Here is a 14,454-nt window from a genome sequence, read left to right as displayed (position 1 = left end):
AGTGAAACCATGGGAGTGCCCCCAACAATTTGGTCCCCCAGGCCCACACCGTCACCATCAGCGGATCACGATTATGCTTCTTTGCTCTAGACACACATGATTATACTATTGGTCCTAAACAAACTTATCCCCCCCCACTTAAAAGAGTGTTTCTTTTCCGGAGAATCGAATTGCTACAACAATTTATCCAACGTCTATAATAGTGAACAATGAATACTTCAGTCCTACAAGAACTAATTACATACATACTTTCTCCGTATAGGATTTAGAAGTCGTTTAGGACAGCGACACGGTCTATAAAACACAATTTTGACATCTTATTTTTATAAAAATATTTAGAAAAAATAATATATATATATATACTTTTATTTTTTAAAACAAATCTATTCATATAATTTTCACATTTGTAAACTCTATAATTTAAAAGTTATTGATGATTTATATTCCCAAAATGTTTGACCTAAATCTTGTCCAAAACGATTTCTAAATCTGATAGTAAGTAGATATATTTTTCTATAATATAAATATATAAAAAATAAAATGATAAAAAATGTAGCCCTACAAGTTTACCATTTTTTTATAGGCCTAAGTTTACCATTAGCATTAACCACGCGGTAACCACACGGACGCGCGCGGTAAATGAGGGGAGAGCGGAGAAGGCTCGCGGAAGGCGCCACGCCACGCCTGCCGTCCCGACTCCCGTCCGGCCCCGACGCGACGCGACCGCGCTTTCCTCCTCTCCCCGTCCCCCCGATCCTCCCTCCCATCCCAACCCCCCCTGCCTCCCTCACCTCGCCTATAGATACCCAGCTCCCCTTCTCCTCCTCGCCTCCGCTACCCGACCCACCACCACCACCATCGCCAGCCACCACTACCCTCTCTCCCCCTGCCTCCGACCGCCACCTGCCGATCCCCTGCCGTCCCATGCCGCAGCGCGCAGCGGCTGCACTGACACACCAGTGAGCGAGCGAGCGAGCAGAGCGAGGCGAGGCCTGATGCGGCATCGGCAGCAAGGCGAGGAGCACCAGGAGCTGTTCGTCCAGTGGAGGCCCTGCGACAAGAAAAGGTCTTAGACCCGCCGCCCGCCGCCGCCGCCGCGCGCACCAGTCCACCTTTTTCGGATCTAGTACGTACGTCGTCCGTAAAGGCCGGCGCCGTCTTTTTCCGCCGATTCCACCGGCCGCCGCCGGAGCCCCGGAAGAAAGAAGATGAGCGCGTCCGTGGGCCGGACCCGGGTGGGGCGGTACGAGCTCGGCCGGACCCTCGGCGAAGGCACCTTCGCCAAGGTCAAGTTCGCCAGGAACGTCGAGACCGGCGAGAATGTCGCCATCAAGATCCTCGACAAGGAGAAGGTCCTCAAGCACAAGATGATCGCCCAGGTAAACCATGCCCCTGTTTCTCTCACCCCGTTCTCTGTTACGTGTTTCCTGTTCCATTCAGTTCCTTCTTTTCTCCTCTGAAGATGAAGATTATTAGACCCAGCACGAAAAATTCTCTCTTGTATTACGTGTTTCCTGTTCATTCAGTTCCTTCGTTTTTTTTCTCCTCTCTTCCATTCGTGAATCATGACTCCTTTGATGAGTTGTATAGGAGACGCGCGCGCTCGTGTCCTTTTCTTTTCATCAAATCACGTGCTGTTCCTTGCCTCCTAATTGATTTTTACGTTTGGAAGTCCGGTGAAACTTAAATTCACGCTCCTTTCCTTGCCTCCTAAGCAAGTCGCGTTGCGTCAGAATTATTTGTCTTCTTTCAGAAATTTCTCTAGAGCCGCCACCATACGAAAAATGGAATCGTCTGAAAATTAAATGGGAACGTTGGACCGCTGGCGAGCTTTTGACGGTAGCAGGCAGGCAGGCGAGCACGGGCGTCTCGTTTCGTCGTCTCGCCTGCCTTCCGTTGGGACGTGTGCGTCGTTGTTTGGTTGGGACGGTCAGCTTTGTCCTCTGACTTCGAGGCTGGTTTCTGACTTTTGACGCGCTCGTGCTGTTGTTGTTTTGCAGATAAAGCGAGAGATCTCGACCATGAAGCTCATCAGGCACCCCAACGTCATCCGGATGTACGAGGTATACGTTTTTTTTTTCAGGGATTAACCTCTGCAAGATTGATCAGTAAATGGATTTTTTCAGGCTTATGCAACCTGAAAGGCTGAAACTATATATATCAGAGCAGAGTAAAAATGGCCCCAAACTGAATTCCCTGTTCATCTTCCCACTAAGAAACAAATATTTTCTTTTGGATTGGCAATGAATGATGATAAACGCTGGACCAAACTATGCCCTCGTTGATCTTTTCAAAAAGGGAGAACTATGCTTTCTGAGTACTACTGATTATTTGTTGCTACCTGTTGCTTGATGAGTTTTACCTTTTGTCCCCTCTTTTGTGTCCTTGTCCACTTCCCTGTGTGTCTGCCCACTTATGTCGTGTTTTGTCCTCTCATGAAGGTGATGGCCAGCAAGACAAAGATATACATAGTCATGGAGCTTGTCACCGGTGGCGAACTTTTCGACAAAATCGTGAGTGTCTGGTCTCTTCTCATGCTTGGCTGAATCATGCCCTCAGCTCCGACCGAGCATGTGATGAATTTTTTTGCCCATCCTGTGGATTAGGCTTCTCGTGGAAGGTTGAAAGAGGATGATGCAAGGAAGTATTTCCAGCAGCTGATCAACGCTGTCGATTACTGCCATAGCAGAGGCGTCTACCACCGTGATCTCAAGGTGAGTATTGCTTAACAGTTAACAGTTCATATGGAGAAGTATACAGGTTCAGCAGGAAACTGTGTTTGATTGATATGTGCTTTTTTGTCCCTTTTTTCTTTCAGCCTGAAAATCTTCTGCTTGATGCTAGTGGCACACTCAAGGTTTCAGATTTTGGATTGAGTGCACTATCTCAGCAAGTCCGAGTAAGTAATTGGCCTCTTTTGGATAAACATGTCCATATAAAAAAAATACTATTGTCATGAAATAGTTTCTTGTGGATTCGATGCTTTTCACTCTCACCTGGACCTAACAAATGGAATATTTTCCAATCAGCTGATTATTTTTCAATATCCTTTTGTTAATTTGCAGGAGGATGGTCTGCTGCATACAACATGTGGAACTCCCAATTATGTTGCTCCCGAGGTACTTCATCACAACTATGCTTTTAATTATGTTCTTATTTCCATTCAGTAAAATATTTTGTTCTCATGTCCAGTGCTCTTGCATCTACAGGTTATAAACAATAAAGGGTATGATGGAGCTAAGGCTGATCTATGGTCATGTGGAGTGATTCTCTTTGTCCTCATGGCAGGGTACCTCCCATTTGAAGATTCGAACCTAATGTCGCTTTACAAGAAGGTTTGCCAGTCTCTACCATGACAAGAACTCAAGAAGCACTTGGTTTTCCTTTTTCCTAATGGTTGCTTGAAACTTGCTCTGTTTTATTATGCAGATCTTCAAAGCAGATTTCAGTTGCCCATCCTGGTTCTCCACAAGTGCAAAGAAGCTCATCAAGAAAATACTAGATCCTAATGTTAACACTGTAAGTTCGACTGTTCGTTGTCATCATTTTTAATTCATTCTATTCAGCATCTGTAGGTTTAATAACTCTGTCATCGTTTTTTTCCTGTGCAGAGAATAACTATTGCAGAGCTTATTAACAATGAGTGGTTCAAGAAGGGGTATCAGCCGCCCAGATTTGAGACAGCAGATGTTAATCTGGACGATGTGAACTCCATCTTCGATGAATCAGGGGTTAGCTTTTCCACCATACAGTTCATATTGTATTATCTCACAACTCATTGTATGGGCATGCTAAAAAACAGTTGCTTTAATGCAGGAGCCAGCACAGCTTGTTGTTGAGAGGAGAGAAGAAAGACCATCAGTGATGAATGCTTTCGAGTTAATCTCTACATCTCAGGGCCTCAATCTTGGCACACTCTTTGAGAAGCAAACGGTATGTTCATATTCTTAATTGATGACCCTGATTCTCGGAACTTCGGATGTCAGCAACCATGATACCTTTGCCTAACTAAATGCTTTGCAATGCTTGTATTACTAGGGTCCTGTTAAGCGAGAAACAAGGTTTGCATCAAGGCTTCCTGCAAATGAGATACTGTCGAAAATCGAAGCAGCAGCAGGACCCATGGGCTTCAATGTTCAGAAGCGCAACTATAAGGTAGTGGAAGTTAAGAATCAGGATGCAGCACCTTGTTTGCATAGTTCCATTTGACCTGAGCATTACTCTGACCACAATTTATGAACCATCAGCTGAAGCTGCAAGGGGAGAACCCTGGAAGGAAGGGTCAGCTGGCCATTGCAACAGAGGTACAGCTCATATTGTGCCTAGATTTCCTGTATGGTTTGTTTGTACTGTTCTTGGCTGGTGCTTAGACTGAAACAAAAACTACCTGATGCCTGAAGGTTTTTGAGGTCACGCCTTCGCTGTACATGGTTGAGCTGCGCAAGTCCAACGGCGACACCCTTGAATTCCACAAGGTATATAGGGTGATTCCGTGATTGAACTTGTAGTTCATAATGTGATGTTAACACTTGGTTGGAACCACGCTACGAATGAACGAAATAAAACTGATTCTGTCATGTATTGGATTTGTTGCGCAGTTCTACCACAACATCTCAAATGGACTGAAGGATGTGATGTGGAAGCCCGAGAGCGGCATCGTGGAAGGCGATGAGGTGCGGCAGAGGAGGTCTCCTTGATGGGTCTGGTCTGCAACCAAGTTTTAGAAGCAGCGCTGCAGATAACTAGTCAGGGAGCTGGTGGAAACTAAGCTTGTGACTCTCTGTTTAAATGCGTTTTTTTTTTTGGTCTAGGTGCTTTCAGACTAAAGTATGCTGGATAATGTGAATGAAGAATGTGCAGTTTTCAGCAAAGTAACACTGTCGATTTTTCTTTCCTTTGTGCAATATTGCACATGGGTGTGAATTGCCCACTGCTGACGAACTTGCCATCCAGCTAGCTAGAGGATAATTCCAGACAAAATTAAAAAAAAAAGCACTAGGTAAATACGAATTCAAAATACTGTGATTAATTAAATTGCAAAATACTGTACTAACTCACATGGTTTGTACATGAGGCATATGCCAAAGGATATACCGAAGAATCTCATAATGCAATGGGAATACTGATCTGCTTCCTGCAACTATTTTTTATTAAGGACAAGGAATAAAGTATTCCGGCGTCCAACATCCACAAATGAATGAGTATAGCTCGCTGCGGTAATCTTTGGATTATCTAGGTTGGTTGTAACTTGTTAAACTCTTGCTTTCTCATAATGAAAAACGTGTCACAAGGACACGATCGAGAAAAAAAAAGATAGCTCGTTCAAAACAAACCTTAGGTTCTTAGACCAAACTTCACCAAAAAGTACTACAAAAGGATTAAAACGCAACACTAGGACATGTTCAATCCTCTATCCTATTTTGTTGACGCCGACCCAATTTTTCGAAGACTACAAGCATCATGATTTGCCACAAACGACATCCTTTGTTCATTGAAATCTTTCTTAGTAGCAGCATACCCCACGCGTTGCTGCGGGAATTGCGGATTAATAGATTGCGTAGTACGATAATGCGAACTATACTTGTTTGTCTTACTGGCGTGGACACTATAGTTTTCATATGTGCTATTGGATTTTAATTGTATATATGTGGTAGCACATTGCATGTTGAGATAAATAGTTATTGAGGTTTTACTTAGTGGATTTTAACTCAATATGGTAGTGCATTGCTTAGGTGGATAGTTTGCATGCTTAGAGAAATACTTAGTGAGGTTTAGGATTATAAGAGTTATAGATGTATGTCCCCCTTAATAGTTATGCGTACGAATAATTTAGCTGTTCTTCTGTTGAATAATACCCATCACATAGCCGTCATATCATACCCACAAAGATTTGATTCATAATGCTTGGAGGGAAACTCTTTAACCAAGAGATAAACAAACGGTCTACACTCTACACAAGCCAGTTGTTGAATATTAAAATATTAAAAGTAATATAAACATCAAGTTTTAGTTTCAAAAAAAAACATCAAGTTCTACTTGAACCTTGCAGTATGACAATCAAAGACGATGTGCTGAATAGTTTCCTCCGAACAAAAAAAAACAACATTTAGTGCAACCTTTCCAACCCTTCATAACCAAATTATCCTTGTTTAAAACTACACCTATTTTTAATACAAATTTTTTTTTATAAGTAGCTTAGCCCTCCAAAACAAGTTTTTTTTCTTGAAAGCTTATTGTTTTTTCATAATATGTTTATACAAAATTTGCATTAAAAGAGGTCATTCCTATTTAATTGCTATCTAAAATTGTCCCTATTTTTTTCAAAGTGCGACATTACTAAAGATACTAAATCATGGCAATCTTTAGACTTTTTGCCAGTCAAAGCCCTTATAAAATGACACATTCAACATTGAAAACTGCTCGATACTTAAGCCTTAAGGGTTCAATACCTAACCAATGATCTTTCTAAAATCTTGTTATTGGTCATCATTATTAACATTAAACTTACCTTCTTTCTAAAAAAGGTCTTTAACTCCCATAAGCTCAGCCCAAAATTGAGAATCGCCTAGTTATCTTGTTACTTGTGATAAAGCTTTTTTTTTAGAATTACATATTACAATGTAGACACTCACAACGCACATACGCAAACCCTATCTATAGTACTTATTCCTAAGACCCTCCTTTGTCGAGCTGAGGTAAGCAAAGGATTGTCTTGAGCTGCTTTCTCATGTAAGGATGATGCTATATTCTTTGTTTCTACCAAAAATGGACGTTGAGGTTGGCTTGTGATCCTGAAATCCATTCCTCATATTTCTTTTCCCCACTATTTTCTTTTTGCCACATTTCTCAGAGGAAATTCAACGCTCCCATCAGACAAAGGGCTGTCGGCCTATCCTTCATGGGCCCGATCACAGAGTAGCCCAGCCACAAATCCTGGTCCAGGCCCATGCCGAGCTCAGCGAAGGAGGAAAGGCCCAGTTGCCTTCGTCAACGCCGCCGCCGCGTGGAACGGAACGGAACGGAACGGAACGGGGAATCAGCGGCGCGAGCCCACGGTAACCGGCCGCCTCGCCCGGCCGTCCCCGTGAAGTGCACGCGGGCCGTCTCGTTCCCCCATCGAGTCAGACTCAGACCACACCACTCTGCCTGCCTGCGCTCGACCCCTGCGGCCCTCCCCGTCCTTGACCCGACCCGCCCCGGCGCGAGCGCGAGCGCGGCCGCGATGCGCGAGGAGGTACGGAGCTCGTCGGCGGCGCCCCCCGACCCGCCGCCCGGGAGGTCGGCCTCGCCGCCGCCCACACCCGTCGCCAGGTACGCCGCCTTCTCTCCCAGCCCTTTCCTCTCGCGGCCGCTGGGTGTCCGCGACTCCGGACTCTGCGTGGCGGCTGTGTCCGCCGACCCCTCGGCGCTGCTGGTGCCTGGCCTCCGGATCGGGGCTCACAAGGGTTCCCCAGGCTGTGAGGTGCCGTGTGCTTGAAAAAAATTGAATTTTTACTCAGGATTCGTGGCCCTAGTAATTGGAGTATAGGCCGTTTGTTAAACCCTAGGGGGCTCCAGCCAGTAGGGATGGGATAAGACGGATATCACCGATATCATATTTGTTTTCATATTTTTGGTCGGATTTGGATTCGAATACGGATAATGTCAATCATGTCGGATAAGATACGATTAGATGTCGACATTATAAATATACGATTTAAGTATTCGGATATGGATACAGTATCGGATATTGAATATTTGGACTCGGATACGGATAGATCTAAACCCCTCCAAACGAATTCGGTCTCGAATACGGTCGGAAAATATTCGTACCGTTTTCGTCCCTAGCTCCAAGTACCTCAAATTACCTTTTTTTTTTTGAGGGGGTCTGGGGGTCTTCACTGCAGAATTCAGGAATTGGATGGGGATGAGCTTAGTATGTGCCCCTGTAGCTTGCGAGTGTTGTTATGTCCCAGGTCATGTTGTATAAACCCTTTTTTTCTTCCTTTTTTCACATGAAAGTATATAATATCCATTTTCCGAGCAAATGGGGTCAAAGGCTAGTGTTGCAAAGATACGTAAGGGCTTGCAACATGAACGAATAGGCAAGGTTCTGAACGACGCTAGGCACTAGGAGACTTCCTAGTTCCTAGATGGACTAAACGTAGATTAAACGCGTTTAAGCATTTGTGCCTTTTTATTTATTTATTTATTTATTTATTTATGGCAACACATGTGGTTCAGATTAGATGCCCAACTTCTATCTCAGAAGAAATTGTAACACATTCAGGCAATTTTGATTCCAATTCTTGCAAACATGGAAAGAAGTGGTAAGGGACTTGCAATTTTGATCCCCATCCTGGTGTGGTCACACAGCCCACCAAGCCAGCTAGGCTGCCGCCTTTTTGCGTTTCTGTGCTGCTTAAGCACTGCCTCACACCTACGCACACTGCCTAGACGTGCCCAGAGTACGCCCAGGCCCTAAACGACACGCTAGGGGTCTGTTTCAGGTTTAATCGAGAGTAAATGCAAGTTTAATTCGTTTTTTTAGAACCATGCTATACGGAATCATACACTGTGCTGTTTTATGTTTAATATGTACAATTACTTTGCTCTCTTCTGCTTTCTGCCTGCCTGCCTGTACTGAACCTCCTCTGTTCTGTTCTTTGCAGTTCTGCTGGTGCCTCGTCGCCCCCTGCACAAACTAATGTAGCTAGCATAGATTGGCTTGGCAGTGACCAAGTGCCCAAAGCGGGATCCTCTCATATTGCTCCGCCGACATCTCAGCCTGCGCTTAGTACTAACGCTAATGGAGCTGCTGTGGATTGCTTTCAGTCATCATGCAGACCGTGGGAACGAGGTGACTTGCTTCGTCGGCTGGCTACATTTAAGCCTTCTACTTGGGCTTCTAAGCCAAAGGTCGTTTCTTCTCTTATTGGACTCTTGCTGACCTGTGGTATTGTAAATTTTTTAATTAACCATTCATCCACTGCTGATTTTTCTTGTGAGGTGTTTGTCTTGCATTTTTGGATGTGCATTTGTTTAGAAGCCTGCCTCATCCCTAAATAATGGTTTGGAGTAACTGAATAATCAGAACTCTGGCAAACTCGCTTACGGCTGATTGACTGTCAATCTCAGACCAAGGCATGTCAAGTATCACTTACAATGTTATTACACTTGCACAAGATGAATGCATAGCCCTAATCAAAGAATGGGTATTTTCATCTGCTATGGTATTAAATTCTTTCATCTGCAAAACCAATAAAGAGTATTTGTTGTTTTAACGCATATAATCAGTTAGGGGCACTTCAGGAAGATATGTATATATCACTTTCTGAAAACCACACAACATCAAATAAAAATAACCTTTTGTCCATCCGAAAAAGTATACTGCAAAGGAAAGGAGGGCCTGATTTTTGTGCTGCATATGGTGTGACTTGGAAAATGTTCTATTTTTTATGGCTTCATCTTCATTGCGATATTATTGAACTTGAACATATTGTCATTCTTAAGCAGATGACTAGCTAAATTTATGTCTACATTGATATTTTTATATACTCCCTTTAAAATGCCAACCTGTTTGACCCCATATAGCTTTTTTGTCATTGTTGACTTCTATTTAAAAGTAGATAAACTAGAAAATAAAATTGACCACAATATTTTATTTCAAAAAGAACAATATTGACTTAATTTTTACAGGCTGCTAGTTCACTGGCTTGTGCTCGAAGAGGCTGGGTGAACATTGACATGGACAAGATTGAATGTGAATCTTGTGGTGCACATCTTATATTTACTGCTTTGACATCCTGGTCCCCAGCTGAAGGTATGCTTGAAGTCAACAAGTTTTTTCTTTTGTTTTTGACTTTTTCCAAGCTGGAACCCTCAGGTTTTCCTTACAATGCTAGGTTTTATACCTCATTTAAGTTGCGAAAAATCGTTAACAGATTTGTGCAATGGGTTCTGAGAAACTAAGCTTGTTTACTCGTGAATAGCATTTTTTACAGCTCTTGCTATTTTTGTTTATCGATGACTGATGAGTTCTTGGGCCAGTTGATCATTTCACAGACCTTTTTTTTTTGTGATTGGCATCATTTGGTAGTTTGTACTGCAATGATGTTATTACCTGCACAGAAAAATCTGAGCCAGTGAATGCTGCAACTAAGGGAACTGTTACTTGTTCTATGTCACACATTTACTTTTATTATTGCATATTGCTGCCCCCTTGCTTTTGTTGACAGCAGGGTTCTCTCTGAAATAAATAAGAAACCGTTAGCTGAATTTACCATTTGCTTCTACCAATTGAGTGAAGGAACATAGCGTATGTTTTCTATTCTCAGGCTAACTTTTATATGACAAGAAATGCCATTAGGTGCAAATTGTTATTATCCTCTTGGTACTAAGTTAAAGGCTAAAGCAATCCAACTTGTTTGGAGTTTATGGTTCAATCTGTTTTTGTATGATAAGGCTGGAATTTATGGCAGTTACCTGCTTCTTCTATTTTGTCCTGTACACTTTGTTTCCAATGGAAAATGGCTAAGCTTCCTTTAATCCCAAAATAGGCAGAAATAAATGCATCAATGCAACCACTGACTGCTTAATTTTGATGCTGATCAATGATCATTCCCATTTGCATGGGCTGTGGGTATACTTTGTGAAAATTGTGTAACAGAGGAGGCATATCTATTTTCTTTGTTGTGGATGTTTTCTAGGACAGCAGAACTATATTGAGTTGGTTGGACTTTATATTGGCTGAAGTTATGCTTGTTACACCTAAGTGTATTTAATTTATAGTGCATTCTCAATCCAGGACATCTATGCCGCTTTATCATTGGATGGTAATACAATTTAGTTTAGTTTCTCAGTGCTGATGAACTGTTTGAAGTTATCTACAATAGCTAAAACTTTGTTGGTTTTACTTATGTTTTTGTCACTTAGTTAAGCTGGAATATTACCAGTATCTTGTCATAAAATGTAACATGTTCATCTGGGAGACCTAACTAACTTATTTGGACCTTTATGTTATGTTGTAGTTGCAAGTGCTGGGGAAGCTTTTGCTGAGCAGCTTGATGCATCACACCCGAATGATTGTCCCTGGAGAGGAAATAGCTGTGCTGATAGCTTGGTCCAGTTCCACCTAACCCCATCAGCTCTTGTTGGTGGCTTTAAAGATCGCTGTGATGGATTGTTGCAGTTCACGTCTCTTCCTGCTATTGCCTTATCTGCAATTGAGAGTATGAAACTCACTAGAAGCGTTCAAATTGATCGAGTCTTATCCCAGTCAGTTACAATTTTGTCTGGGGAGCTGGGCTACAGAACAGACAGTACAACGGGAATTGATATTGTCCAACAAGATGAAACCTGCTGCTACTCTCAAGTATATCTCTTCATCTCTTGCCATTGATGCCTTCTTGTTGCATTTTACATTGCTGTATTATTTTCAGAACATGGAGCTTTATTTGATCTAGGCCACTCCCATCTGATTGATATAGGCACAGAAACTTATTAGCGTTTGTGGATGGGAGCCTAGATGGCTTCCTAATGTTCAAGATTGGGAAGAGAATTCAACCCGCTCTGCCAGAAATGCAGGCCCAGCTGAACCAGATGGCCAATTCCATTCTCAATTTCCTGAGCATCATCAAAATTCATACTCTGCGTCAGTTAAGAAAGACAAGGGGAAAGGTAAAATGCGTGTCAAAGATTCTGGATGCAGCATGAGATCACCTTTGCTTGATTGCAGCCTATGTGGAGCTACAGTGAGAATCTGGGACTTCAGATCAGTGCCACGGCCTTCTCATTTTAGTCTGAATAACATTGACATGCCTGATACTGGAAGGAAGCCTGTGTTGATCCGCGGAATTAGTGCTACAAGTGGTATCAATGGACTGGTTGCTGAAGGAGCAGAGAGAGAAAATGTTGAGGGACGTGGTGAAGCAGGTATTGATGAGGGTAAGTCTCTGTCGAATGCTCAAGTTGACTTAAACCTGACAATGGCAGGAGGTTTGCCATCAAACTATTCTGCATTGCCGCCGATGCCTGGACATCTCAATTATGGAGGAATGGGAAGAGATCTAGTTATTGGGCAACCCACTGGAAGTGAGCTTGGTGGCCATGCAGCCTCATTTGAATCTCGGGGCCCCAGTTCGAGAAAGCGTAACCTGGAGGAGGGTGGGAGCACAGCTGACAAGCCAATAAACAGGCTTCAGCCTGCTGACAGCATTGAGGGAACCGTCATTGACCGTGATTGTGATGAAGTTGACGATGCCGCACAGGATTCTGGTGCTCGGAGCAAAAGGCTTCGTGGTTTTAATCTTTTTGATATCAATCGCCCATCTTCTTCAGGAGCTGGTCCCAGCAGAAACTTAAGTTTGGACCTGGATATTGATGTTAATAAGTTTGATACATCTAATGCTGAGGGTCCATCTGCCCTTCACAACCCATTTCCAAAGGACTCTATGCGGGCGTCTTCTGTTATTGCGATGGACACAGTTCATGGTATGGAGGAAAATTCAATGGAGAGTGTTGAATACCATCCATGTGATGTTGATGATGTTAATAAGCCTTCTAGTGCAATCAGGAGCGGTGTAATGAGTGACACATTGGATCTGAATTATAGCAACCAAGCACAGCAAAGCAGTTTTGTACAGCCTGCTGCTGAAACTGAAAGTAATGCAAGGGACATAGGAGGGAGTAGTATGAATGGAGGGGAAGAAGTCCTCAATGCTGAAACAACTCCTGCATTTGCTAGAGATCAACTTAGCCTGGGAGTTAGTGGAGGGAGTGTCGGGATGGGTGCTAGTCATGAAGCTGAAATTCATGGGACTGATGTTTCTGAGCATAAAACTGGTAGCGTTGTTGGAGATGCTGATCCAGTTCCTGAGCTCATTGAGACTATGGGCCACACCGGTGAGTCAGCCCCTGGACCTGCATTAATGGATGAGTTTGTCCCTGAAGAAGTTGGTCGAGAAGATCCTAACGGTGATAGCCAAGATATGGCATCTCGGTTAGCAGTTCGAGCTGACAGTGGTTCTAAAATTTGTGGTTCAACTAAAGCTGATTCAGTTGAGAGTGGAGAGAAGATGAGTCGTGAGAATAGCGCACATCCTTCTCTTTCTTGCAACGCAAGAGTTTATTCTGGCATTGATGCATCAAAAGAGGAAGTGACTGGTATAATGCTAACTAATGATGACTATGATCCAGGAAATGGTCTAGGTACTTCTTCACCTTACTGTTTGCTAACTTATCTGTTATTGTTATTTTGTGCTTTTACATGTTGCATACACCTGCTTCTGTTGAACTGCATTCATCTCTTATCATGAAGTGTTTTATGTTTACCATTGTGGATTACATTTAGTCTTCAATTTGCCATAAAAATTGCATATTTCTCTTATTGAACTCATTTATTGTTTGCATCCTTATTTTTTCCATTCCAACATAATTCCATCAGTTAGGCCTAGGGAACAAAAACTTCAAGTAAATTGACCATTTGTCCCTTAGAAACAGCATAGCTTCCTTTTTATTTGTGTATGCTATTTATTCTGTTCTTATGTTTGGTTGTCAGGAGCAATAAACGTAGAAAATGATTATGAAACAGATCTTCCAGACTTTGATCCAATACGGCACCACAACAATTACTGCCCTTGGGTGAATGGAAATGTCGCTGCTGCATGTTGTATTAGTACTGGTTCGAGCACAGCTCTTTCAGGCTGGCAGCTCACGGTAGATGCCATCGAGACTTTGCAGTCTCTTGGTCAAGCTCAAAACCAGAACATGCAGTCAGACTCTGCAGCTTCATTATATAAGGTAAATGTTGCTCCATTGTTGTAGGTTATCCTATCATTTTGTGGACATGTTGATCAGCATGGCTTATCATCCATTGTACATTGTTTTTCTCTCACAACAAATCAGCAAGTAGTATCGGCATAAGCCAAATTTCAGCGAAACAGTATCAACAAATCAGCTCACATTGTGCACTTCAGCAAATTCCTTCAGTTATACAGCCACCTTCACGTTCTGTTGTGTCATATGTTGTAGGATGATCACGTCCCACCTAGCCGGAAGCTGTTGAAAAGGGCAAACCACAGCAAGAGCTGATCTTTGGAGCTTCACGCCAAGAGCAAGATTCTTCTATGCTCATAGAAAAGTTGTCTTCTCCAGGCCCTAACCTGAGCAGGGGCAATGGTTTGCGGTTTTGTGAACCCACCATCTTGCCAAACTGTGTAGGGAATGTCAGGTTGATTGTACCTATATATATGTTATGCTATATTTCGTCTCCTAAAGTCTGTAACATGTAACTTCCCATTTTGTTGATGGTTTGTGCTACTGAATAATATAGGCACAGACAACACATTGTTAATCAGTACAACGATGAATTTCATATCTTGAGTTGGTTGTTGGATCACAAATTTAGCTCACTACCTGTACATGTCCTCTTGGTATAGAGAGAGGTTGACAACTATACATTTTACGATGACAAGT

The 14,454-nt window shown here is 42.8% G+C and overlaps 1 protein-coding gene across 1 annotated transcript; it reads left to right on the top strand.

Moving 5' to 3' along the window:
- LOC8086411 lies at nt 692-14,355 on the top strand. The gene is made up of 22 exons (XM_021452780.1): nt 692-1,379; nt 2,001-2,063; nt 2,442-2,513; nt 2,607-2,714; nt 2,819-2,899; nt 3,066-3,119; nt 3,210-3,335; nt 3,430-3,519; nt 3,612-3,731; nt 3,817-3,933; nt 4,039-4,155; nt 4,248-4,304; nt 4,401-4,475; nt 4,599-4,695; nt 4,812-4,827; nt 6,943-7,311; nt 8,652-8,898; nt 9,679-9,802; nt 11,010-11,353; nt 11,469-13,188; nt 13,538-13,779; nt 14,011-14,355. The coding sequence occupies exons 1-22, from the start codon at nt 1,209-1,211 to the stop codon at nt 14,068-14,070; spliced, it is 4,470 nt and encodes a 1,489-aa protein (XP_021308455.1). The 5' UTR covers nt 692-1,208; the 3' UTR covers nt 14,071-14,355.

This window comes from Sorghum bicolor, chromosome 2 (assembly GCF_000003195.3).
Source record: "Sorghum bicolor cultivar BTx623 chromosome 2, Sorghum_bicolor_NCBIv3, whole genome shotgun sequence".
Lineage (NCBI taxonomy): Eukaryota > Viridiplantae > Streptophyta > Magnoliopsida > Poales > Poaceae > Sorghum > Sorghum bicolor.
The sequence above is the reverse complement of the archived record's forward strand: the minus strand, read 5'-3'. Positions and strand labels throughout refer to the sequence as shown.

Excerpts from the sequence above, each read along its gene's own strand:
- LOC8086411 (XM_021452780.1), top strand. The coding sequence starts at position 1,209 with ATGAGCGCGTCCGTGGGCCGGACCCGGGTGGGGCGGTACGAGCTCGGC. Across the intron at positions 3,120-3,209 it reads CCAATTATGTTGCTCCCGAG|GTTATAAACAATAAAGGGTA; the intron begins GTACTTCATCAC and ends TTGCATCTACAG. Across the intron at positions 3,520-3,611 it reads TAGATCCTAATGTTAACACT|AGAATAACTATTGCAGAGCT; the intron begins GTAAGTTCGACT and ends TTTCCTGTGCAG.